Source organism: Ranitomeya variabilis, chromosome 2 (genome assembly GCF_051348905.1).
Source record: "Ranitomeya variabilis isolate aRanVar5 chromosome 2, aRanVar5.hap1, whole genome shotgun sequence".
NCBI classification, from domain to species: Eukaryota; Metazoa; Chordata; class Amphibia; order Anura; family Dendrobatidae; genus Ranitomeya; species Ranitomeya variabilis.
Window position 1 is genome coordinate 371,861,971 of NC_135233.1, and position 26,241 is coordinate 371,888,211.

The 26,241-nt window shown below is 44.0% G+C and overlaps 2 protein-coding genes across 6 annotated transcripts in view; one reads left to right on the forward strand and one right to left on the reverse strand.

The window, feature by feature from the left end:
- Window positions 1–116: 116 nt before the first annotated feature.
- TCF19 (transcription factor 19) lies at window positions 117–14,732 on the forward strand. The gene is made up of 3 exons (XM_077285952.1): window positions 117–892; window positions 8,791–9,373; window positions 10,869–14,732. Exons 1-3 carry the CDS (start codon window positions 628–630, stop codon window positions 11,089–11,091), a joined length of 1,071 nt encoding a protein of 356 aa, XP_077142067.1. The 5' UTR covers window positions 117–627; the 3' UTR covers window positions 11,092–14,732.
- A 4,442-nt stretch (window positions 14,733–19,174) lies between these two features.
- The window catches only part of LOC143809455 (neural proliferation differentiation and control protein 1-like), a 43,214-nt gene continuing 36,147 nt past the window's right edge, over window positions 19,175–26,241 (reverse strand). For 3 of the 5 annotated variants that reach the window (XM_077292530.1, XM_077292526.1, XM_077292531.1), the window contains exons 2-9: window positions 22,758–22,889; window positions 22,215–22,313; window positions 21,950–22,132; window positions 20,555–20,621; window positions 20,156–20,234; window positions 19,690–19,760; window positions 19,513–19,606; window positions 19,175–19,426 (exon numbers count right to left, since the gene is read on the reverse strand). In XM_077292530.1, the coding sequence (XP_077148645.1) occupies window positions 19,370–19,426; window positions 19,513–19,606; window positions 19,690–19,760; window positions 20,156–20,234; window positions 20,555–20,621; window positions 21,950–22,132; window positions 22,215–22,313; window positions 22,758–22,854 (747 nt within the window). In that variant the 5' untranslated portion in view covers window positions 22,855–22,889 and the 3' untranslated portion in view covers window positions 19,175–19,369. The remainder of the gene's footprint in view (window positions 19,427–19,512; window positions 19,607–19,689; window positions 19,761–20,155; window positions 20,235–20,554; window positions 20,622–21,949; window positions 22,133–22,214; window positions 22,314–22,757; window positions 22,890–26,241) is intronic. The other 2 variants (XM_077292529.1, XM_077292528.1) reach the window with 1 other exon arrangement.

Genomic DNA, 26,241 nt, shown 5'->3' on the forward strand with positions numbered 1-26,241 from the left:
GCAATAAAGTTTATTCAAAAGAACGTGTCAGCAGTGATAAAAAAAAAAGAGGACGGGGTTAAAATACGTCAACCAATGAGAGTGCCAAATAAAAGGCGTGGTTAACAAGACCAATCACTGAAAAGAGGGGCGGGGTTTCTCGAGCGAGTCAGAAAGTGTTCCGCCAATGGGGAAGCGTGGGAGTGTCCCACGCTGGAAACACGCGCCAAATTTCAAAGGCGCGCTTCCTTCCTCTGACTTTCCCGCCGTTATTCCCGGCGCTGGTGAGCGGCGGTGGCGGGGACGGTGGTTCCGTGGGCTCCGTGACGTCACAGTCCGGGATCCCCTCTCGCGCTCTCCAGTGTCCTCCCTCCTCCCCCCGCTGCCGGGCACAAGCTGAGGAGCTGGATTCCTGGAGGGAGAGGTTATAGGTAGAGCAGCTGGAGCAGCTGACGTCAGCAGTAGTGGAGGCCACGCCCATTCTGTATCTTTTGGGGTTCTTTTAAAGGGGTAGAGAATATGATGCTGTTTTAAAGGGATAGTGTGACCTGGAAACTTCTTAAAGGCAGTAGTTTTAGTTGGTTATGATATTGGTGGTGTAAGGTTAAAGGTCATTGCCAATAATTAGACGTCACTGTAACAGCCGCCATGGTGGGGTCAGATGTGTCGCGGGTGCAGCCCTGTTTTCAGCTGCTTCGCATGGGCTCTGACCACGGGGCGGTCCCGTCCTCCTCCTCGCAGGACCTGTACACCTTCCTGCCGGACTCCTCCCGCTGCACCTATCGGCTCGGGGCGCGGCCGGACCTGTGTGACGTCCCCCTGCCCGGGAAACCCGGCGTCCAGGTGGAACTCCACGCGGAGCGAGAACCCAGCGGAGACTGGCGGGTGAAGCTGGAGAGCTGCTCCAACTGCGGTGACTATCTCCGTGTGTCGTCTCGTCCTTCTTCTCTATTCTAGGCTTTGTGTAGACGGCGCCGCGCTGACGTGTTTCCAGACGTCCGATCCATCGCCGCATGCGGCAACCTGGGGAAAACCGACGGCAAGATCCTCACCGTGAAGGGCGACATCGTACATGGCCGCCGGCCATCAGGTCATGGCGTAGTCACACGGTGCCCCGGTCCAACATGGATGGTGACGGCAGCTGTAGAAATATGGCTACTTGCGGTACAACCACACGGCCTGCTAGAGGTGGGAGAATCGATTCTCAGGGCTTGGTCAGTCATCTGTGGGCCGGAGCCATGACAACCGCCTCCTACACCTGTCATTGGTCGGATCTTCTGGTGTGACGTCACACCAAGCCGGCCAATGAGAAGAGGAGCCACTGATGCCAGGAGGAGGGAGGCGGTTCTCAGGGGTCCAGTGGCCACCGGTTCACACCATGTGCCGACTCCTGATCTCACAGGTTTGCATGAGACTATAAGTTCGGGTCGAGAGACCCACAGGCCGTCCTAAGGCCACGTTCACACGATCAGTATTTGTAAGCCAAATCCAGTAGTGGAATGAATCATGGCATCACTTAAGTGAGGGGCCGACCTCTGAGCCGCGGTGCAGTGATCTGCCCCCTTCTAACTTTTCCTAGCACGGTGGCGCTCCTTTAAAACTACGTAACGACTGACTGTGAAAGGGGCAGGACACTGAATAGCCCTTTAAGTGTATGTTGTCGTCTTTGTAGATGGATATTGTCGTACAGTGGTCTTGAACACAAACACTTTTGCAATTACTGTTTGTTAAAATTAGTAGTCCTTCATGAGATATTAACACTATTATTTTCAGCTCGTCACCTAGGAGACCGACCACTGCTGCTAGAGGGCAGAACAAGTGCAGCACTTAGAAGCTCTATTGATCTTGTAAGCACTGTTTTGAAGCTGCGATTGTGCTCCGGTACCTTGTAATCTCTGCCAGCTTTATCGCAGCGCTTAAAAGCTAGATAGCAGCAGTGGTCGTTTCCTAGGTGATGGTGACGTGTAAAGAAAAGTGTTAATATCTGTAGAATGGCGAAAAGATTTCATAAACAGTAAATTAAGTGCTCTGTTTTCCAAACCACAATGATGATGGGAAAAGGCCTTTAAAGTTTTACACTTATGGGTGCTACCGCTTTACAGTAGAGATATCCAACCCGTCTGCTATAGTTGTATCCTAGGTGCTGCCTGTCTGTAGCAGTAATGTTATGGCACTTCTTCGTCTTTCTGAGCTTCCTATAAATGTATACAGGAAAGATATATATCTTGGTACCGTGTTAGCCAGTAGATAGAAAAAATGTTTAGTATTGAGAGTCCTCAGTGGTTGATACCTTTTAATGGTAACTGAAAAGATGATAACAAATTGCAGCTTTCGAGACTACACAGGTCCCTTCATCAGGCATAGACTAATACAAATTCTGAAAAAACACATTTATGCACAATACAGCCCAGAAAAAATGCCATAGATAAGACAGGTGACGTGAAGTAGAACTACTGGTATGTGAGAGTGCTAAAAAGTTTATGTCCATAACTACAGTTCATAGATAAGGAGTGAATGTTTTATTGTCCTCTGATTGGGGTCTGGTTATGTGTTATGATGACCCCACACGGTCTGAGGAGCAAATTCCTTAATTGATGTAAAAAGACATAATTCCATGCGACACATTCATTCCTGCACTGAGAATGTTAACCCCTTCCCGACCCATGACGCCACGTAGGCGTCATGAAAACCTGTGCCAATCCGACCCATGACGCCTATGTGGCGTCATGGAATGATCGCGTCCCTGCAGATTGGGTGAAAGGGTTAACTCCAATTTCACCCGATCTGCAGGGACAGGGGGAGTGGTACTTCAGCCCAGGGGGGGTGGCTTCACCCCCCCGTGGCTACGATCGCTCTGATTGATTGGCTGTTGAAAGTGAAACAGCCAGAGCGATTTGTAATATTTCACTATGAAAACTGGTGAAATATTACAATCCAGCCATGGCCGATGCTGCAATATCATCGGCCATGGCTGGAAAACCTAATCTGTCCCCCCCACACCCACCGATCGCCTCCCCAGTCCTCGGTTCTGTCCCGTGCTCCCCTCCGTCCTCCTGTCCGCTCCGATCCCACCCCCCCGTGCTCCGATTTCCCCCCCCCCCCCCCCCCCCCCCTCATACTTGCCGAACCTCCCGGTGTCAGTCCATCTTCTCCACGGGCGCCGCCATCTTCCAAAATGGCATGCGCAGTGCGCCCGCCGAATCTGCCGGCCGGCAGATTCGTTCCAGCTACATTTTGATCACTGTGATAAAACCTATCACAGTGATCAAAATAATAAAAAAAAATAGTAAATGAAACCCCCCCTTTATCACCCCCATAGGTAGGGACAATAATAAAATAAAGAAAATATTTTTTTTTTTTTACCACTAGGGGTAGGGTAAGGGTTAGGGGTAGGGTTAGAACTAGGGTTAGCGTTAGAATTAGGATATGTGCACACGGTGCGGATTTGGCTGCGGATCCGCAGCGGATTGGCCGCTGCGGATTCGTAGCAGTGTTCCATCAGGTTTACAGTACCATGTAAACCTATGGAAAACCAAATCCGCTGTGCCCATGGGCGGAAACGCTGCATTGTATTTTCCGCAGCATGTCAATTCTTTGTGCGGATTCCGCAGCGTTTTACACCTGCTCCATAATAGGAATCCGCAGGTGAAATCCACACAAAAAAACACTGTAAATCCGCAGGTAAAACGCAGTGCCTTTTACCTGCGGATTTTTCAAAAATGGTGCGGAAAAATCTCACACGAATCCGTAACGTGGGCACATAGCCTTAGGGTTGGAATTAGAGTTAGGGTTGGAATTAGGGCTAGAGTTGGAAATAGGGTTAAGAATAGGCTTGTGGTTAGGGTTATGGTTAGGGGTTTGTTGGGGTTAAAGTTGTGGTTAGGGTTGGGGTTAGAGTTAGGGTTGGGATTAGTGTTAGGGTTGGGATTAGTGTTAGGGTTGTGGTTAGGGGTGTGTTGGGATTAGGGTTGTGATTAGGGTCATGGTTAGAGTTGGGATTAGGGTTAGGGGTGTGTTGGGGTTAGTGTTGGAGTTAGAATTGAGGGGTTTCCACTGTTTAGGCACATCAGGGGTCTCCAAACGCAACATGGCGCCACCATTGATTCCAGCCAATCTTGCGTTCAAAAAGTCAAATGGTGCTCCCTCCCTTCCGAGCCCCGACGTGCGCCCAAACAGTGGTTTACCCCCACATATGGGGTACCAGCATACTCAGGATAATCTGGGCAACAATTGTTGGGGTCCAATTTCTCCTGTTACCCTTGCGAAAATAAAAAATTGCTTGCTAAAACATATTAGAGGAATTAAAAATTAATTTTTATTTTCACAGCTCTGCGTTATAAACTTCTGTGAAGCACTTGGGGGTTCTAAGTGCTCACTACACATCTAGATAAGTTCCTTGGGGGGTCTAGTTTCCAAAATGGGGTCACTTGTGGGCAGGGTGGATTGATTTAAATCACGCCGATTTAAATCATGATTTAAATCACGATTTAAATCAAAAGATTTTTTTCTATTTAAATCGGATCGATTTAAATCATGATTTTAATCATGATTTAAATCACTGATTTAAATCAAAAGGTTTTTTTAATATAAATCACGATTAAAATGAGAAGTGAGAGCAGTGCGCATGTGCGCCCATAGTTACACGGACGAAACTAGGGGCAACGATCTAACGCCAGGGTGAGGGGGGGACCCCAAAGTAAGTAAAAATCTTTTTTGTTTTACTATATGGCAATAGGTAGGTGTTTAAAAGCAGCATGTCTTAATTGTATAAACTATTAATAGCCTCCACATTTTGTTCATACTGCCCCTTTAATTCCACACTTCTAGCTTGGTTTCACTTTTGGTTTAGTTTCTTTTTCCATTCAGTTGACATGCCCAAACTTGTTGGATAGTCAGCATCCTACAGAAACCTCTGGAAGAGCATGGCATTGTGAATGTTACACATATACAGCCTTTATTCTACTGAGTTAAACAACTCAGCTTTATCTCATGATGGAAGAACCTTTGGATGGTAAAATATTTTCCTCAAAAAGCAGTTTATTGAAAAAAATCCGATTTAAATCAAAAAAATCCGATTTAAATCAAAAAAATCCGATTTTTTTGATTTTTTTAAAAAAACATTGATTTTTATCCACCCTGCTTGTGGGGGGTTTCCACTGTTTAGGCACATCAGGGGCTCTGCAAACGTAACGTGATGCCCGCAGACCATTCCATCAAAGTCTGCATTCCAAAACGTGACTACTTCACTTCCGAGCCCCAGAATGTGCCCAAACAGTGGTTTACCCCCACATATGGGGTATCAGCGTACTCAGGAAAAACTGGGCAACAAATTTTGGGGTCCAATTTCTCCAGTTACCCTTGGGAAAATAAAAAATTGTGGGCTAAAAAATCATTTTTGAGAAAAGAAAAATTATTTTTTATTTTCATGGCTCTGCGTTATAAACTTCTGTGAAGCACTTGGGGGTTCAAGGTGCTCACCACACATCTAGATAAGTTCCTTGGGGGGTCTAGTTACCAAAATGGGGTCACTTGTGGGGGAGCTCCAATGTTTAGGCACACAGGGCCTCTCCAAACGCGACATGGTGTCCGCTAATGATTGGAGCTAATTTTCCATTCAAAAAGCGTGCCTTCCCTTCCGAGCCCTGCCGTGCGCCCAAACAGTGGTTTACCCCCACATATGGGGTATCATCGTACTCAGGAAAAACTGGACAACAACATTTGGGGTCCAATTTCTCCTGTTACCCTTGGGAAAATAAAAAATTCCGGGCTAAAAATCATTTTTGAGGAAAGAAAAATTATTTTTTATTTTCACGGCTCTGCGTTATAAACTTCTGTGAAGCACCTGGGGGTTTTTCACTATGCATCTAGATAAGTTCCTTGAGGGGTCTAGTTTCCAAAATGGGGTCACTTGTGGGGGAGCTCCAATGTTTAGGCACACAGGGGCTCTCCAAACGCGACATGGTGTCCGCTAACGATTGGAGCTAATTTTTCATTCAAAAAGTCAAATGGCGCGCCTTCCCTTCCGAGCCTTGCCATGTACCCAAACAGTGGTTTACCCCCACATATGAGGTATCAGTGTACTCAGGAGAAATTGGACAACAACGTTCGTGGTCCAGTTTCTCCTTTTACCCTTGGGAAAGTTAATAAATTGTTGCTAAAAGATCATTTTTGTGACTAAAAAGTTAAATGTTCATTTTTTCCTTCCATGTTGCTTCTGCTGCTGTGAAACACCTGAAGGGTTAATAAACTTCTTGAATGTGGTTTTGAGCACCTTGAGGGGTGCAGTTTTTAGAATGGTGTCACTTTTGGGTATTTTCAGCCATATAGAACCCTCAAACTGACTTCAAATGTGAGGTGGTCCCTAAAAAAAAATGGTTTTGTAAATTTTGTTGTAAAAATGAGAAATCACTGGTCAAATTTTAACCCTTATAACTTCCTAGCAAAAAAAAAAATGTGTTTCCAAAATTGTGCTGATGTAAAGTAGACATGTGGGAAATGTTATTTATTAACTATTTTGTGTCACATAACTCTCTGGTTTAACAGAATAAAAATTCAAAATGTGAAAACTGCGAAATTTTCAAAATTTTCGCCAAATTTCCGTTTTTTTCACAAATAAACGCAGAAATTATCTACCTAAATTTACCACTAACATGAAGCCCATTATGTCACGAAAAAACAGTCTCAGAACCGCTAGGATCCATTGAAGCGTTCCTGAGTTATTACCTCATAAAGGGACACTGGTCAGAATTGCAAAAAACGGCCAGGTCATTAATGTCAAAATAGGCTGGGTCATGAAGGGGTTAAAGGTCATCATCAGCTTATATTCCCAGACTCTTCTGTCTCTCCTGAGATTTGAAGTTACCTTTTAATACAAGTAATTTCATGTCCATAATGCTATGATTGGGGAGACAAAAATGTATTGCCACAGGTAGATCCATTCTTTTATTTCTCTTATTGTGTGGCGATGAGAGTTCATCCTTGTTCTAAGCTTTTGCCCTGTCTCCCCTACATACAGACCCCCAGTTAGACATTTGGTACATATAATTAGGCACACCATTTTAGAAGTGTCGTAGCTGAACGTACCTGGGATCTTGTCCGTTTTTTTCCTGACACCCCCCCCCCCCCCAACTGCTGTGTTTTAGGCAGCCCCCAAATCTAAGAAGCATCATTGTCAGAAGCTCCCTGTCCTCTCCAATAGCTGCAGACACCCTTCTTTGCAACCAGAAAAAATGTAAAACCTGTCCATTTATAATTACCACGGACAAGATAAAGATCCCCAACTCACATCAGGACTACAAGATCCCAGGTTCTTTCAGCTGCATCACATCTAATGTGGCGTACCTAATTATTTGTACTAAATGTCCAATTGGGGTCTCTATGTTGGGGAGACAGGGCAAAAGCTTAGAACAAGGATGAATTCTCACCGCCACACAATAAGAGAAAAAAGAATGGATCTACCTGTGGCAATACATTTGTCTCCCAAATCATAGCATTATGGACATGAAATTACTTGTATTAAAAGGTAACTTCAAATCTCAGAGACAGAAGAGTTTGGGAATGTAAACTGATGATGACCTTTGACACACTCAGTGCAGGAACGAATGTGTCACATGGATTTATGTCTTTTTACATCAATTAAGGAATCTACTCCTCAGACCGTGTGGGGTCATCATAACACCAGACCGCAATCAGAGGACCATAAAACATTCACTCCTTATCTATGAACTGTTCCAATATTTATGGACATAAACATTTTAGCACTCTCACATACTGGTAGTTCTGCTTCACGTCACCTGTCTTATCTATGGCATTTTTCTGTGCTGTGTTGTGTATAAATGTGTTTTTTCAGAATTTGTATTAGTCTATGCCTGATGAAGGGACCTGCATAGTCTCAAAAGCTTGCAGTTTGTTACCTTTTAATGGCTAACTAAAAGGATGGTATCAACCACTGAGGACTCTCCATTCTAAATATTCTTCTGTAAGTGTATAGAAACTCTGACTTACAAAGGAGTCGGGGTTCTTACCGGATAGGTAAGGTGATCATTTGGTCTGACCGCTGGGACCCCCACTCACCCTAAGAAAGGGTCTCTGAAATGCCCCATCGGAAAGAAGGGAATGTCGCTCCTCGTTCCTGGGATGAGATCCATCCTAAAGAGAATGAATCCTTGTCACCGCTCTACTCCAACAGGGCATTTCGGTGTCCTTCTTGGCATCACTGGGGGTCCCAACGATTGGACTCCACCAGTATGCAAGTTAAGATTTTAAAATGACTTCTGTGCTAGAAGGGGTTGTCCAGCGCTGCTTCCTTCCACATCAGGAGGAGAGCTGCTGTGATAACGTTGCGGTTTCCTGCCAGGACGCGTGCGTGATCGGTGGATGTTGTGCCCATGTCCAATGAAGCGACTTCTCTTGAGTTTACTGTAGGTTCATCATGCGTTCTCACTAAAGATGTCACATTTGCTCCTTTTTTTTTTTTTACTTCATCTTTGCTGTCCTCTCACCTTTCCTTCCATTATCCCCCTGCATTCTTTTGCACTTAAAAGGGTTTTCCCAAGTTGGAAAACAATGGCTTCTTTCTTGCAAAAAAAAATAGCGCCACACCTGTCTGTAGGTTGTTTGTGGTACTGCTTCTTAGCCCCATTCAAATCAGGAGTGGAGTTGCAATAGCAAGCACAACTAGTCTCCTGACGATAATTTTTGGACTCAACTCGTGGTGATAATTTTTGGAGAAAGCAGCCGTGTTTTCCTAACCCTGGACAACCCCTATTGAAGACGTTGTATATTGATGTTCCCTTTTATATTTTATCCTAGGTATTTACATCAACGAGGTTCAGCTCCAGTGTCGTCAGAGGATAGAGCTGTGTGACGGAGACCTTCTCCGCTTCCAAGAGGGTCCTCCTTCACTATCGCCTCCTTCTGCATCCCCCGACACATACTTCCTGTTCCAGCGGGTTCACGTGCGTCCTTTGGACTTCTGCGCCATCACAGCTCCACGTGCCCAGGCCACCCCTTCCACTGGTTTCACCCCCGTACTAGGAACGCGGCGGCTCGGAGGGGAACGCGGGGTCTCTCCTCATTACACGTCCGGAGCCACGGTCATCCTCAACTCCATCGGTAGCATCAGCAAGATGAAGCGTGAGAGGATGCACAATGTCGGACTGACAGGAGGTACAGTAGAACTGACCAAGCCGCCAACTCCAGACTTACCACTGCCGTCTCGTACTGGTCTGGAAAGAAGGAGCAGTCGCAGGAAAGCGCAGCACAAGGTCCTCTGTGAACTGGAGGAAGATGAGGAGGAGCGGCAGGTGCAAGATGAAGATGGAAAGAGGAAGAAAAAAAGAGGAAGGCGGAAGGAAGACGAAAAAAAGACGACACAACAGGTGGAAATGGGAAGGTGAGGAGAGGGCTGTTTTTAAGAAAAAGTATTAAGGTTTCCTGGCTGCAAGTTTTTGTTTTTTTTTTTTTAAACTTGTTCTTTACTACCCCCTTCTCAGGTCCGGGGCTGAGTCTTGCCCACTGCTCCTAGTGTCTGCTATTGTCTGCAGCGCTGACGTCATGTCGACAGCACTGCAACCAATCTGTGAGTTCACAGCACAAGCTGTTCAGAGTCGCAGTGCTGTCAAGGTGACGCCAGCGCTACAGACCCCGGGAGCAGCGATGGAGACTCGGCGCTGGACCCAGGTAGGGTGAATAAAGCACAGCATTTTTTTTTTTTCCCTTTTGTAGCCTAGAGAGTGAGGGACTGGGTAACCTTTACATTTAATTTTAATCTTTGTTCTGTAAATCATTGTATCTTTCCCTAATCCTGAGTTATACAGAACCAACCAGGGTGAGATTTTTGTTATGTAAAGTTGGGGGGAGATCTCCATACAACTCCAATGGCATTCACTGCTACACATAATCTCATTGCCTGAGCTGCGCTCATAATTCTTCCGGTGCCTAGTGGAAACCATCAACAAGTTTGTCAGATCTCCTTTAATGGATTTTTTTTTCCCAGATTTCTGTACAGTCCATGGTGTAAAAACAACACATCCCAAACAGTATCCAGCCAGAGAGAAATTCTGTTTGCTTTAAGTTACGATTGTTAATATGTCGCACCATGGGTCGGGCTCAGACGGGCATTGTGATAAAAGGGCCGGCTGTGCCCACAGTGCAGGAGCTGCCGGCCGTTACTTGCATTATATTCACCCGTGATCGCACTTGTCAGGGTTTCTAACACAGAGGCTACAATTGTCAGCGTGACGTCCATGGTGCACGTCTGGTCGTATGAAACCGTAATGCTCCTCTTCTCCTGTCTGAGAAGGTAGTGGTAAATGACTGTTATGCCATCACTTTCTGATTGGCGGGGCCCCTACTGTTCCTGAAAATAAAGGGGCCCCTGACAGTTTTTCTCTGCACATCAGACATGGCGCCATTCTAGTGACTCATGAGACGTAGGCTATGTGCACACGATGCGGATTTTGATGCGGATCCGCTGCGTTTCCGCAGCTGCGGGTCTGCAGCAGATTCCCATGAGTTTACAGTACAATGTAAACCTATGGAAAACAAAAAACGCAGTGCACATGCTGCGGAAAAAAACGTGCGGAAATGCAGCGGTTTACATTCCGCAGCATGTCACTTCTTTCTGCGGATTCCGCAGCGGTTGTACAGCTGCCCCTATGGAAAACCGCAGGTGTAAAAACCACGATAAATCCGCAGTGGTTTTTGCGCTGCGGAAAAATCCACAATGGACCAGAATACGTGTGCACATAGCCTTAGTGTTTGTAATCTGCAGCAATCGGACGGTATAGAGTGGTATAACTGTTGCCGTTTTCTTCATGCAGGCAGGTCGCTGTTGTCCTTTTTTCTCGATGTCGTTCTTGCTCATTTCACTTGATTCCTTTTTACAGGAAGCCTCGTGGTCGTCCAAGAAAGAACCCGGCGGCTCCGACGGTCGTGTCCCAGACGGTGTCCAGTGCGGAACCTTGCGCCTGGCGGTCGTGCTGCCTCCCGCAGGAAGACACCGTGAGCTGGGTGCAGTGCGACCGCTGCGACTCCTGGTACCACGTCGTGTGCATCGGGCGCAGCCTCAACTCCCTGCAGAACACAGACTTCCACTGCGGCTGCACGTGACCTGACATCGCTACTTTCTTTTCCCACCTCTCCTTTTAACCAAGCAACCATTTTTATTTTAACACTTCTTTCTCTGTACTGTGAGCCCCGGCCCCGTCTTTCCCCCTTGGCTGTAGCACATTGTACGGTTTTGTGCATTATTCTATCATGTACAATAGGGACCTTATTTTACCCCAATTCCCTTCATTATTTAACCCGTTTCCCTGGTCCGAGTCCAGGTCACAAATGACGATAATGAAACCACAAAACTTCTGATATCGGACAGATCGTCACCAGAGACTGTAATGATCATTTTTCGCTTTCCTAGATTGAGACTGGCATAAAAACACACAAATATTTATATATTTTACCATTCCGTAAAGAGATTCTTGATGTTAAAGGAGGTTCAGGTTCCCCGGCTTTAGTGTATTTTTATTTAATTTTTTTTAATCAAACCAACTGTGCTTTACTCCCTTTCCCCAGGTCCGGCAATGAGTCTCTGCCGCCGATCCCAGTGTCTATTATTGTCTGCAGCACTGATGTCACACTTCTTAAGCACTGCAGACGATCACTGAGCTCAGTGGCAATAACAGCTCAGAGTTGCTGACTGACTGCAGCGCTGTCAACATGATGCCCATTATGGTTTTCAGCGCCGACACCAGAAGCAGCGGTGGAGACTCGGCATTGGACCCAGGAGAGGGGTGAATAAAGCGCAGGGTTTTTTTTTAATTATTTTTATTTTATTTTAAGCTAGAGCTGGGGACAAGGGTTATAGAAAATGGGAAACCCCTGTTTATATGGTGAAAGTGCGATGCTTTGTACAGGACTGGGCACGAGGGGGAGCTGTGTATAAAAGCTGGCAACCATAAAATGTCTGTCCCTTCCTATAGCGATCGATCCGGTCACAAGAATGCTTGATTCTGCGTTTTGTTTTTTTTTTTTTTTTAATTTATGACGTCTGATAAATCATCATTATAGGAGCCATTTTTCCCCATGCAGAAGAGATCTGGGTTTTGTCGATCTGCAGGGTTTGACCTCTGCTAAACACAATAATCAGAATTTTCTGCCTTGGATTTACATGCGGAAAATCTACAAATTAAAGTAGCACCAAAGTGGAATCTGCTGTGTATATCAGTCGAGGCCACGTTATGCCCGGCTTAGATGGCCGCCAAGTGAATTGGTCCTTTCATGGCCTGATCATTATGTGAGCATATTATATCACTTTACTCAGCAGCATGTCTTCTCTTTACACAGGACGATATTCTGCTGCCTAAAAATCATTGCACCCGATAAACGAGTATTCATTGGGGGTGATTGACCGCCGGGAACGGGCATTAGTAACGGCTATTCCTTAATTATCGGCCAAGATAGAACCAACATTAATTTTTATAACGTTTTTGCAAGGAAATTCTCACTTTTTTTTGTGTGCATATTTATCACCGTGGATAAGATCACGTGTTTTAACCTAACAAGTAATTTTTATAAGGAGGGGGTCTAATTCAAGGAATTGAAATTATATTTTATTCTTCACTTCTGGATCACCCAGCGATAGACCTTCCCTGCGCAGAGTTCACTAATGATATATTCTGGCTGCCTGCAGCCACCACTAGGGGGAGCTCCCTGCTCACAGTGATACATAAGATCCTGCCTGCAGCCACCACTAGGGGGCGTTCACTGCGTACAGAGATACATAAGATCCTGCCTGCAGCCTCCACTAGGGGGAGCTCCCTTCGTACAGTGGTACATAAGATCCTGCCTGCAGCCTCCACTAGGGGGAGCTCCCTTCGTACAGTGGTACATAAGATCCTGCCTGCAGCCACCACTAGGGGGGAACTCCCTGCATACAGTTATCCACTCCAGTTTCCAGCAGATTTTGCCCAACTATTACAAATTTTTTTTCTCAAATTTTCCGACACTCTTAAAACTTTTTTGGAAAATGGTCTTAGTATGAGGAAAATGGAAATATATGTTCCCCCACTGACTTCACACAACCGTACGGTAGTGAACAATTTCACTTTTTTTTTTTTTTTTTTCTTTAACAGTCCATGTTACAGACCCAATCGTGGGTCTCCCGACCTAAACTAAACGGGTGAATATTTTTTTCCAATCTGCCCCTATTGGTACTGGATTATAGGAATTTTAGTGTTTTATTTAAAAAATGAAATTACCTGCTGAGGAACCACAACTTGTTAATGTTTCCTTCTCGCAGCTGGCAAGTGTTCCCTCATCAGGAGAAGCATGTCGGCAGCCGCTATGGGGGGTAGCAGGGTATCGTCTACTTCCTTGGGTGACTGTGCTTTTGTATTATTTTTGCACTTTTTATAGTGATTTTTCTTGTTATTGTAATATAATACGGAATTATGGGAGTCGATTGGCTCAAAATTACTGTTCAAACCAAGCACATGAGCTCAGTGCACCCTTGGCGTAGCCACAAAGTTTAGTCCATCTTCTTGCTTTCCATCTATCTCCACCCTTCTCGGATTGCTCTGACTTTACAAGAAACAGTCAGGGAAGAAGGGCGACGAGATAGGTGGGAAGGTGCCCTGAACTGTTTGGTGAAGCCAAGGGTGCGCTGAGCGCATGTGTTTGGTTTGAGCAGTCATTTTGTGCTGACAGATTCTCTAAAGGTCGGCATGCCAATGAACCGTCATCGCTTCCTTCCTCAAGTATTAAAAAGGATGTCAATTTTTGGGGTAAATGTTCTTATTGCCTAAAGGGCTATTCTCATGTTGTTAAGTTGCTTTAGTTAGTTAGCATAAAAATAAGCAAGTTTGCAATTGATCTGCTGCTGTGAGCGTTTTTATCTTACATAGTGTACAGCTGGATTCTAAGGAGCTCGGCCACCAGAACCTGGCTGAATGCGCGCAGAAGTTACATTCCAGGAGAGGGAGTTAACTCCTGACAGCCCAGTCAGCTCTCTCCAGCCCATTTTTTTTTTTTTATACAGCAGTTAGCTGCTCATCTCGCTTCTTCTCTACTCATCAAACCTCTAAAATCACCAGCATCAGAAGTTTCCAGAGCAGATCTCTTAATCATGGCTCTCACTGTCCGAATGTGTGTGTTTGTTCAAAGACCCAGTTATTTCTATGTGTATATACAGTGATAATGGTGCCAATTCAGAACAAAAATAATAGACCAGTATCTAGTAGCAGAACAAAACTTCTGACCAGAAGGAGACAACGTGATAATACTGGGGCAATTTTTATGCAACTGCAAAAATGAACCTTGTGTTAATGGAGCAATGGTCGATCATGCACCCTGCCGCTACATTCATTCTTATGGGGATGCTGTAGACCTGGTGAACACTGCGCTCTGCTATGTCCGGTGGTCCCATTAAGAATGAATAGAGCAGCGATGCATATGATCTCAGAGGTTGGATCCCCAGAGATCAGGATGTTAACCCCTCTTATTAATGGGGAATAACTTCCAAACCTGAGAATACCCCTTTAAGAGAGCGCACCGATACAGTTGAGGCATTTGGTGTGCGGCACAAATTGTACAGTGAAATCTCTTCATATTCAGCATTTTGCGTCCCCCCTTTCCCCTCTGTTTCGTTCATGGGTATTAAATGTTTGTAACTCCCTCTCAAATTAATATATGTTCCTTATTTTGGGCGAGCTATTCCCTTCCTATGAATTGCAATAAACTAAGCGCACTATTTACTATTAATTTTGCCTGTTTTTATTTTTGGCTGCGAATAGTGGCCTTGTGATATATTTTACCTATAATAGCCACAGCTACATCCTTGGGGAAAATCAGCTGTTTGTCGGAATCATGGCCAGGTGGGTGATCAGTTGATTCTAACTTTTTGTTAAAAGGTTCTTCTAAAAATTACTGTGGGAATTAATAGGTAAATGACAATCATGGGGAAAACTGTTCAATTTCCCTGCAGCACTCCTACAGGAGAAAAGAAGTATTGCATGGTGCTTTTTTGGCTTCTATATTCAATCTATAAAATTAATGGGACCTTTCCAGCTAAATAACTTCTCTGTATAATTGATTAAGGTCCTAAGTGATGGAAGATTATTCTATAAAATCTTCTAATGGGCCATTTGCTAAAAAGAGCAATCCCCCTTCAGAAGTAAATGAAGTCATACAAAAGTCTCAGCTGTCCGTACTAGCGCTAGTGTGAGGCATACTGGACTAATGAGGTAAACTCGTTCCACATCATTTATTGGGCCAGTGGTTTAATAAAGTTTGGGAAGTGACAACTCGTTATTCTTGAACAGTTTGTCTGGGATCAACAAAAATTAGGTTCAAGTGAACCAAAAAAAAGGGATCTGATACGCTGTGATTGCCTGCAGTGGTCACAAGTGTAGAACAGACCAGCGTAGTAAACATACATCTTTTAGGAAATCTACCAGGTGGGGCTGATAATTTCCCTTAAAGATCTATTTTTACTACACTGGTCTGTTTCCTACTCATGTGACCACTGCAGGCAGTCACCGATCTGAGGTCTCTTGCTATACACGGGCGTATCTTGCACTAAGTATATATATTGCAAAACCTATAATGACGGGATATCTCCTGACCAACACTTACAACCTGATATGTATCTATGCGTTTAAGTTCGGGGTCAGTCTGTATACAGATCGTGAAATACGCCCATGTGAAACAGGCCTAAGGGTACGTGTCCACGTTCAGGATGGCCGGCGGTTTGGACGGAGCGGCAAACTTGCTCTGCCCCCTTGATGCCGGATGTGTTCATTGCACACATCCGGAATCATCACACCCCACACATAGGGCCCTGTGTTTCACCTTGCAGCGGCGCCGCAAGGTAAACGGACATGCTGCGATCTAAAAAGACGCGCCGCATGTCTGGAATCACAGGGCTGCCGGATGCGTGTTACCACACATAGTGGAGACGGGATTTCATAAAATCCCCTCCACTATGCTGTAACATCTGGACGCTGCGTGTTTGACACTGTGGCTCTGCGCAGCGTCAAACGCAGCGTTTCCTGAATGTAGAAACATGTAACAGTCGAGACATATATAATATATATATATATATATATATATTTTACAGACCAAAAGTTTGGACACACCTCATTTAAAGATTTTTCTGTATTTTCATGACTATAAAAATTTTACATTCACACTGAAGGCATCAAAACTATGAATTAACACATGTGGAATTATATACTTAATTTCAGTTGTTTCACACTTTTTTGTTATGTCATACAGTCTAGGTTCTTCAAAGTAGCCACCTTTTGCTTTGATGACTGCTTTGCACACTCTTGGCATTCTCTTGATGAGCTTCAAGAGGTAGTCACTGGAAATGGTCTTCCAACAATCTTGAAGGAGTTCCCAGAGATGCTTAGCACTTGTTGGCCCTTTTGCCTTCATTCTGCGGTCCAGCTCACCCCAAACCATCTCGATTGGGTTCAGGTCTGGTGACTGTGGAGGCCAGGTCATCTGGCGTAGCACCCATCACTCTCCTCCTTGGTCAAATAGCCCTTACACAGCCTGGGGGTGTGTTTGGGGTCCTTGTACTGTTGAAAAATAAATGATGGTCCAACTAAACGCAAACCGGATGGAATAGCATGCCTCTGCAAGATGCTGTGGTAGCCATGCTGGTTTAGTATGCCTTCAATTTTTAATAAATCTCCAACAGTGTCACCAGCAAAGCACCCCCACACCATCACACCTCCTCCATGCTTCATGGTGGGAACCAGGCATGTAGAGTCCATCCGTTCACCTTTTCCGCGTCACACAAAGACACAGTGGTTGGAACCAAAGATCTCAAATTTGGACTCATCAGACCAAAGCACAGATTTCCACTGGCTAATGTCCATTCCTTGTGTTCTTTAGCCCAAATAAGTTTCTTCTGCTTGTTGCCTGTCCTTAGCAGTGGTTTCCTAGCAGCTATTTTACCATGAAGGCCTGCTGCACAAAGTCTCCTCTTAACAGTTGTTGTAGAGATGTGTCTGCTGCTAGAACTCTGTGTGGCATTGACCTGATCTCTAATCTGAGCTGCTGTTAACCTGCGATTTCTGAGGCTGGTGACTCGGATAAACTTATCCTCAGAAGCAGAGGTGACTCTTGGTCTTCCTTTCCTGGGGCGGTCCTCATGTGAGCCAGTTTCTTCGTAGCGCTTGATGGTTTTTGCAACTGTACTTGGGGACACTTTCAAAGTTATCCTGAATTTTTCGGACTGGCTGACCTTCATTTCTTAAAGTAATGATGGCCACTCGTTTATCTTTAGCAGCTTTTTTCTTGCCATAATACCAATTGTAACAGTCTATTCAGTAGGACTATCAGCTGTGTATCCACCAGACTTCTGCACAACACAACTGATGGTCCCAACCCCATTTATAAGGCAAGAAATCCCACTTATTAAACCTGACAGGGCAAACCTGTGAAGTGAAAACCATTCCTGGTGACTACCTCTTGAAGCTCATCAAGAGAATGCCAAGAGTGTGCAAAGCCGTCATCAAAGCAAAAGGTGGCTACTTTGAAGAACCTAGAATATAAGACATAATTTCAGTTGTTTCACACTTGTTAAGTATATAATTCCACGTGTTAATTCATAGTTTTGATGCCTTCAGTGTGAATGTACAATTTTCATAGTCATGAAAATACAGAAAAATCTTTAAATGAGGTGTGTCCAAACTTTTGGTCTGTACTGTGTGTGTGTGTGTGTGTGTGTGTGTGTGTGTGTGTATGTATGTGTGTATATATATATATATATATATATATATATATGTGTGTGTGTGTATATATATATATATATATATATATATATATATATATATATGTGTGTGTATGTATGTATGTATGTATGTATGTATGTATGTGTGTATATATATATATATATATATATATATATATATATATATATATGTGTGTGTGTGTGTGTGTGTATATATATATATATATATATATATATATATATATATATTCCCTGTTTGCAGCTCAGTGTCGCCCCCTGCTGACCTGAAAAGAACCTTCCCTTTGCATTTCTATACATGATGCGCTTAGCTGAAATAAAAGGGTGTAGTTAATATTTTTTTATCAATTACTGTCCAAAGAAAAAGAAGAGATCTATCGTGAAATAGAAACAATTCTTTATTGAAGATAAAAAAAGAAAAGAAAAATCAGTGCCGTATGGAGGGGACACTGCGGTATCTGGCCAAAGATAATGATATTATATTACTGATGCTATAGCCAGAAGTGATTATCAAAAATAAGCTAGAATGTGCACATGTGATACCAACTGACAATGAAATCTACCAGACAAAAAAGGAAGGGAACAAAACCCAAGCAGTAAATACTGATACTGTTAGGTTTTCATTGGGTAAACATAAGAATCCCATATCTAGAGTACTACAAAGCATATATAGTATCAAATAATGCCATCACATAACCAGATTGACGATGAAAGGGATAACTATCCTGAGTATTGGAATGGAACAACCATGTCTCAACGGGTATATTATGGTAATCTATAAAGTATCAAATAGCTCATGAAATTTTACTTATATGTAGCAAAAATGCAAGAATAGTCAGTAGAGATCAGATGTGGCATCCCCACACTACAACGCGCGTTTCGCCACTAGTTTCTTCCAGGGGCGTCGGAGTTGGTACTGTGTATCCTTTGTACTCTAGATATGGGATAGTTAAGTTTACCCAATGTAAACCTAGGATAGGATTAGGCGTATCATTATTATTATCGTATTACATGTGCACATTCTAGTTTATAAGGTGTATTGGATATGTGATTAATCTTGCGGATGAGTCACTTGACTGTCTATACAGCACCTTATTTTTTTATCACCTCGCTCTATATCAGCAGTAATATAATATTATCTTTATCAGGATACAGCAGTGTCGCTTTCATGAGTCACTCTGTGATTTTAATGGCTTTTTGTTTTTATTATTATTAATAAAGTCTTTAATTCATGATGGATCTCTCTTTACTTTGGACAGTAATTGGTAGCCAAAGGATGGGCGTAATTGATTGGATGAAGTGCCATGAACCCTATTGTTTGGACAGTGCGGTAATTGACTTTAAAAAATATTGCAGAATCCTTTTCACATTAACGACTGTGCCTTATGAGACTGGTCGCTCCCTATGTCTGCTCAGAATAAGATCATTACAGAAGATGTTGATTGAAGGTATATTTAACCAATTGAAGCAGTGACTGAGGAGAAGCTGTCAGAATGGTCAGGGCCGGGAGGAATGGAAATAACGACATGTCCACTATACTGAGAGTTTAATGCACATAACTGGGGGACGCTCGCCGATACACTAAATAAATATAGCCTGTAAGATATATGATGTCTGTATTTCACTTTCTCACTGCTTGGTCCGTGATGGGTCGAATAGAGGATTGTGGACTTCCATCTCTCCTGTCTGTAGAGAAAAAAATAGGACACGTTTGATTAGTACTTGGTTTAGAGAAGTATTTATTAGAGGGGGACTTTCATGGCTTTACGCACTGGGGCAAGTCCTGGACACTCGTAGATGGCAAATTCTTCCCCGTCTGCCTCCGAGTCGGTGGACAGTTGATGGCAGGGCTTCTTCTCTGAGCTTCTGGGAGTAATGGGAATTATTAGATTAGAAGACAAGAGACCATCATGCTGGTGACTGACGCTCATTCGCACTCTGTTCCTTACCTCTCCTGCACCTGGAAGTGCTTCTTCTGAGCACTATAATGCTGTTTATAATGAGACATCTGATCCGGTGACTGATGGGAAGGAGAAAAAATAAAATTATAGGATTTATAATCCATTGTATGAGGTGATGACCAGAAAAAAAGCCCACAGGCATGGATGCCCATAGGAATATTACTGCACCCACATGGAAAACTGGCCACTTTCTATGTACACTGACAGCTTTCTATCAATATACAGTCAGTGTCGGGGGCGGGATGGACCAGGAGGCACGAGACACCTAGTCCTTTAAAACATCTGATAGCTCTCAACCCAACCCCCAATGACAAACAAAAAATGAATAAAATTGACAAGAATAAGGCACAAAAGAAAAATAAGTGAGAAAAACACCAAAAAAGAGACAAAAAAGGTGCAAGTGTAATACTGAATCGGCCCTTTTGTATACAGTTTGGTGTGGACCATGTCTTACCCTCTGGCACGGGTGCTGCCTGCTGCCCTTACAGGCTGTATAGGCCATCTCTTGTGCCAGCCTGACTTCTTTTTGCAGCCTGAATAAACATGGAGAATACAGATTAATGGGTAAAATCAGGCTATAGTGAGGAATAATCTGCATAAAATCCACATTAATAACTAGAAGCCATAGGTGTAAGATAAGCACTGAATGATAAGCCCTGGTGCCATGAGAGATGCAAATAACGCTATTAATCTCTCTCTGTGGACTAATTGTAGAGTTATTATTTATGGCCATAATATGGATGTAAAATGTATAATGAGCCCTAACACTGCCGCTAGTCTTGTGCCACTTATCTCCAAAGAACTTGGCAATTTATTTTATTTTTTTTAGCATCAAACTTTTTGCATTACGTACCTGTACCAACACATTGCCACAACAAGTATTCCAGATAAAGCGGTCAGGCTGCAGATAACTATCAGAGCTGAAACAAAAAACACAATATACAAGAACAATGTGATGGAAGGTGAGATGCTGAAATAAGTAACACTCCAGAGCTGAACTCACTATTCTGCTGGTGCAGTCACTGTGTACACATATTACATTACTGATCCTGAGTTACATCCTGTATTATACCCCAGAGCCACACTCACTATTCTGCTGGTGCAGTCACTGTGTACATACATTACATTACTGATCCTGAGTTACATCCTGTATTATACCCCAGAGCTGCACTCACTATTCTGCTGGTGCAGTCACTGTGTACATACACTCACCGGCCACTTTATTAGGTACACCATGCTAGTAACGGGTTGGACCCCCTTTTGCCTTCAGAACTGCCTCAATTCTTCGTGGCATCGATTCAACAAGGTGCTGGAAGCATTCCTCAGAGATTTTGGTCCATATTGACATGATGGCATCACACAGTTGCCGCAGATTTGTCGGCTGCACATCCCAAAGATGCTCCATACAAGGCAGGATGGATCCATGCTTTCATGTTGTTTACGCCAAATTCTGACCCTACCATCCGAATGTCGCAGCAGAAATCGAGACTCATCAGACCAAGCAACGTTTTTCCAATCTTCTACTGTCCAATTTCGATGAGCTTGTACAAATTGTAGCCTCAGTTTCCTGTTCTTAGCTGAAAGGAGTGGTACCCGGTGTGGTCTTCTGCTGCTGTAGCCCATCTGCCTCAAAGTTCGACGCACTGTGCGTTCAGAGATGCTCTTAGGCCTACCTTGGTTGTAACGGGTGGCGATTTGAGTCACTGTTGCCTTTCTATCAGCTCGAACCAGTCTGCCCATTCTCCTCTGACCTCTGGCATCAACAAGGCATTTCCGCCCACAGAACTGCCGCTCACTGGATTTTTTTTCGTTTTCGGACCATTCTCTGTAAACCCTAGAGATGGTTGTGCGTGAAAATCCCAGTAGATCAGCAGTTTCTGAAATACTCAGACCAGCCCTTCTGGCACCAACAACCATGCCACGTTCAAAGGCACTCAAATCACCTTTCTTCCCCATACTGATGCTCGGTTTGAACTGCAGGAGATTGTCTTGACCATGTCTACATGCCTAAATGCACTGAGTTGCCGCCATGTGATTGGCTGATTAGAAATTAAGTGTTAACAAGAAGTTGGACAGGTGTACCTAATAAAGTGGCCAGTGAGTGTACATTACATTACTGATCCTGAGTTACATCCTGTATTATTCCCCAGAGCTGAACTCACTATTCTGCTGGTGCAGTGTCTCCTGTACATTACATCCTGAATTCTATATGATGACCAGATTAATATCTGTAAAGAGCAGAAATTACTTAGCGACATTGTCTGGTTCATCTCGCTCTTCCTCCTCCTGCCCAGCTTCCCATCTTTCATCTGCGGTGGGAGTGTGGAGGTGAGCAGTGATGGGGCTCGAGCATCGGAGCTACTTTTGAGAAGTTTGGGTTTATCTCCAGTAGATGTAAGATGGACGGAGGCAGCTGCGGTGCTGGTGGATTCTGCAAGAGAAAGCGAGTAAAGGCTGAAAGGGCAGGATCAGGCAGTAGGATGGAGATTGGGCGCTTTGGGTGAAATACTGACCTGTGTGCATTGGATTTATTCTATGTCCTTTGCTGATCCTGTATTCCTGAATGATGTCGATCATTGCGTCCGGTCCCTTGATCTTTAGTCTCCGGCTCGCTAAAAGAAGAAAATGCACAAAAACATTCAGCGAGCTGGCTCAATTTACAGCACAAGGGTGCTATAATAATAATAATAATAACAATAATAATTTTTATTTATATAGCGCCAACATATTCCGCAGCACTTTACAATTAAGCGGGGACATGTACAAACAATAAATTCGGTACGAGTTAAGACAATTTAAACAGTGACATTAGGAGTGAGGTCCCTGCTCGCAAGCTTACAATCTACAAGGAAATGGGGGGACACAATAGGTGAAAAGTGATTGTGCTCTGACTTCATCACATGAGCTCTTCACCATGGCTATATCATAATGGCCCAGAGAAAAGACCTACGGCTGCAGTCAGATCGCCAGGTCATATTGATCGACTTCTGCCGAGCAGAGTAAAATCTAAGGCAACGCTGCCCCCTATGGACAACAACATGCAAGACTAATATTACCTTTTAATTCACATTTTCCAAAACTTGATTCCTCAAAGTTGGATATGCAGGGGCCACATTTTTGGCTGCCTGGAGGGCACATTTCTCTGTTCTTCATAACACAATCCAGGTTCGAAAGACAGCGACTTTGCCCTGCAAGTAGATGCACTCTATAACATAGTAAATGTTTCAATTCATAGCTGTATATCAGATGGAAAATATAGATAGAGCTAAATGGGCAAAGCTGAAGTGTAAAGCAAGGGGAACCTTTAGAGGAAAAGCCTATGGGCTCATACTCATCCGGGAGGAAAACGGACGAGTGCAATCCAATAAAAAAAATAAGATTGCACTCTGACCAATATTATTCTATGAGTCCCAGCCTATCTGCAATATTTTTTGGTCAGCTCGCATGAAAAAAATATTGCAGCATGCTGCGAATGGCCGCGTATATCAGATGAGACTAGCCAATACAAGTCATTGGGTAAAAGAAAAAAATTGCACGGCATTCAGACCAAGCGTGTGCCTTCCGATTTTTACACACCAATGTCCTTTGAAAGTCGGCAATTCATAAGTCGCGTACAGTAAAATCACAGCGTGACCCGACATATATATACACATATATATATACCCGTATATATATATATACTGCTCAAAAAAAATAAAGAGAACACTTAAACAACACAATATAACTCCAAGTAAATCAAACGTCTGTGAAATCAAACTGTCCACTTAGGAAGTCGGAATAGACAACAGATGGAAATTATTGGCAATTATCAAGACACCCTCAATAAAGGAGTGGTTCTGCAGATGAGGACCACATACCACATCTCAGTACCAATGCTTTCTGGCTGATGTTTTGGTCACTTTTGAATGTTGGTTGTGCTTTCACACTTGTGGTAGCATGAGACGGACTCTACAACCCACACAAGTGGCTCAGATAGTGCAGCTCATCCAGGATGGCACATCAATGCGAGCTGTGCCAAGAAGGTTTTCTGTGTCTGTCAGCGTAGTGTCCACAGGCTGGTGGCGCTACCAGGAGATAGACCAGTACACCAGGAGAAGTGGAGGGGGATGTAGGAGGGCAACAACCCAGCAGCAGGACCACTACGTCCGCCTTTGTGCAAGGAGGAACAGAAGCACTGCCAGAGCCCTGCAAAATGACCTCCAGCAGGCCACAAATGTGCATGTGTCTGCACAAACGGTTAGAAACCGACTCCATGAGGATGATGAGTGCCCAATGTCCACAGATGGGGGTTGTGCTCACAGCCCAACACCGTGCAGGACGCTTGGCATTTGCCACAGAACACCAGGATTGGCAAATTCACCACTGACACCCTGTACTCTTCACAGATGAAAGCAGGTTCACACTGAGCACATGTGACAGATGTGACAGAGTCTGGAGATGCCATGGAGAGCGATCTGCTGCCTGCAACATCCTTCAGCATGACGGGTTTGGCAATGGGTCAGTAATGGTGTGGCATGGCATTTCTTTGGAGGGCCACACAGCCCTCCATGTGCTCACCAGAGGTAGCCTGACTGCCATAAGGTACCGAGATGAGCTCCTCAGACCTCTTGTGAGACCATATGCTGGTGCGGTTGGCCCTGGGTTCCTCCTAATGCAGGACAATGCCAGACCTCATGTGGCTGGAGTGTGTCAGCAGTTCCTGCATGATGAAGGCATTGAAGCTATGGACTGGCCCGCCCATTCCCCAGACCTGAACCCGATTGAATACATCTGGGACATCATGTCTCAAACCATTCACCAACGTCACGTTGCATCACAGACTGTCCAGGAGTTGGCGGATGCTTTAATCCAGGTCTGGGAGGAGATCCCTTAGGAGACTATCCGCCGCCTCATCAGGAGCATGCCCAGGCATTGTAGGGAGGTTATACAGGCACTACAGGCACGTGGTGGCCACACACACTACTGAGCATCATTTCCTTGTCTTGAGGTATTTCCACTGAAGTTGGATCAGCCTGTAACTTCATTCTCAACTTTGACTTTGAGCATCATTCCAACTCTAGACCTCCGTGGGATATTAGTTGTGATTTACGTTGATAATTTTTAGGTTTTACTGTTCTCAACACATTTCACTATGTAATGAATAAAGATTTACAACTGGAATATTTCATTCAGTGATATCTAGGATGTGGGATTTTAGTGTTCCCTTTATTTTTTAAGTAGCGTTTATATATGTATGTAAATCCGCTGCTGCATGTTAAAAACTGGATTGTACTCGCATGAAAATTGCATGCCACCTGCATGACACTCGTCCCACTTTTCTGGACCGAAATGGAACAAGTTTTCTTTTAACAGTGATAGGTATGAGCCCTAAAGCTGACCATACATGTGGTAGCTATGAGACGAATGTTCGTTCACCAGAAAGCTCTCTTTTCAAGACTTAAAGTGCCGGATCAAAGCTTTTCTGTTGTACAAAAAAAATAACTTGCATAAAAAAAGAATCAAATAAAATGGAAAATGCAACAAAAAAATCACAGCAAAATGCAAGAATCAGAAAATATTATTATTAAATGTTATGGTGTGGACACCTGCAAAAAAAAACACGAAGATAAAAAACATCAGAAAAAAACGCAGCATTTAAACTATGACCACAACCTCAAGGTGTAAAGTTATTTAAGCCATAAAGGCCGGACTGGTGGAGGGCTGCAGTGACAGTTGACTTTGTGGAACTTTCTCCCATCTCCCTACTGCATCTCTGGAGATCAGCCACAGTGATCTTGGGGTTCTTCTTTACCTCTCTCACCAAGGCTCTTCTCCCATGATTGCTCAGTTTGGCTGGACGGTCAGGTCTAGGAAGACTTCTGGTGGTCCCAAACTTCTTCCATTTAAGGGTTATGGAGGCTACTGTGCTCTTAGGAATCTTGAGTACTGCAGATATTCTGTTGTAACCTTGGCCAGATCTGTGCCTTGTCACAATTCTGTCTCTGAGCTCTTTGGCCAGTTCCGTTGGCCTCATGATTCTTATTTGGTCTGACATGCACTGTGAGCTGTGAGGTGTTATACAGACAGGTGTGTGCTTTTCCAAATCAAGTCCTATCAGTTTAACTAAACACAGCTGGACTCCAATGAAGGAGTAGAACCATCTCAAGGAGGATCACAAGGAAATGGACAGCATGTGACTTAAATATGAGTGTCTGAGCAAAGGATCTGAATACTTATGACCATGTGATATTTCAGTTTTACTTTGTTATTAAATTTGCAAAAATGTCTATGTTTCTGCTTTCTTCTGTCAAGATGGGGTGCAGAGTGTACATTAAAGGGAACCTGTCACCTGAATTTGGCGGGACCGGTTTTGGGTCATATGGGCGGGGTTTTCGGGTGTTTGATTCACCCTTTCCTTACCCGCTGGCTGCATGCTGTCCGCAATATTGGATTGAAGTTCATTCTCTGTCCTCCGGATTACATGCCTGCGCAAGGCAATATTGCCTTGCGCAGGCGTGTAATCCGGAGGACAGAGATAAGGAAAGGGTGAATCAAAGGAAA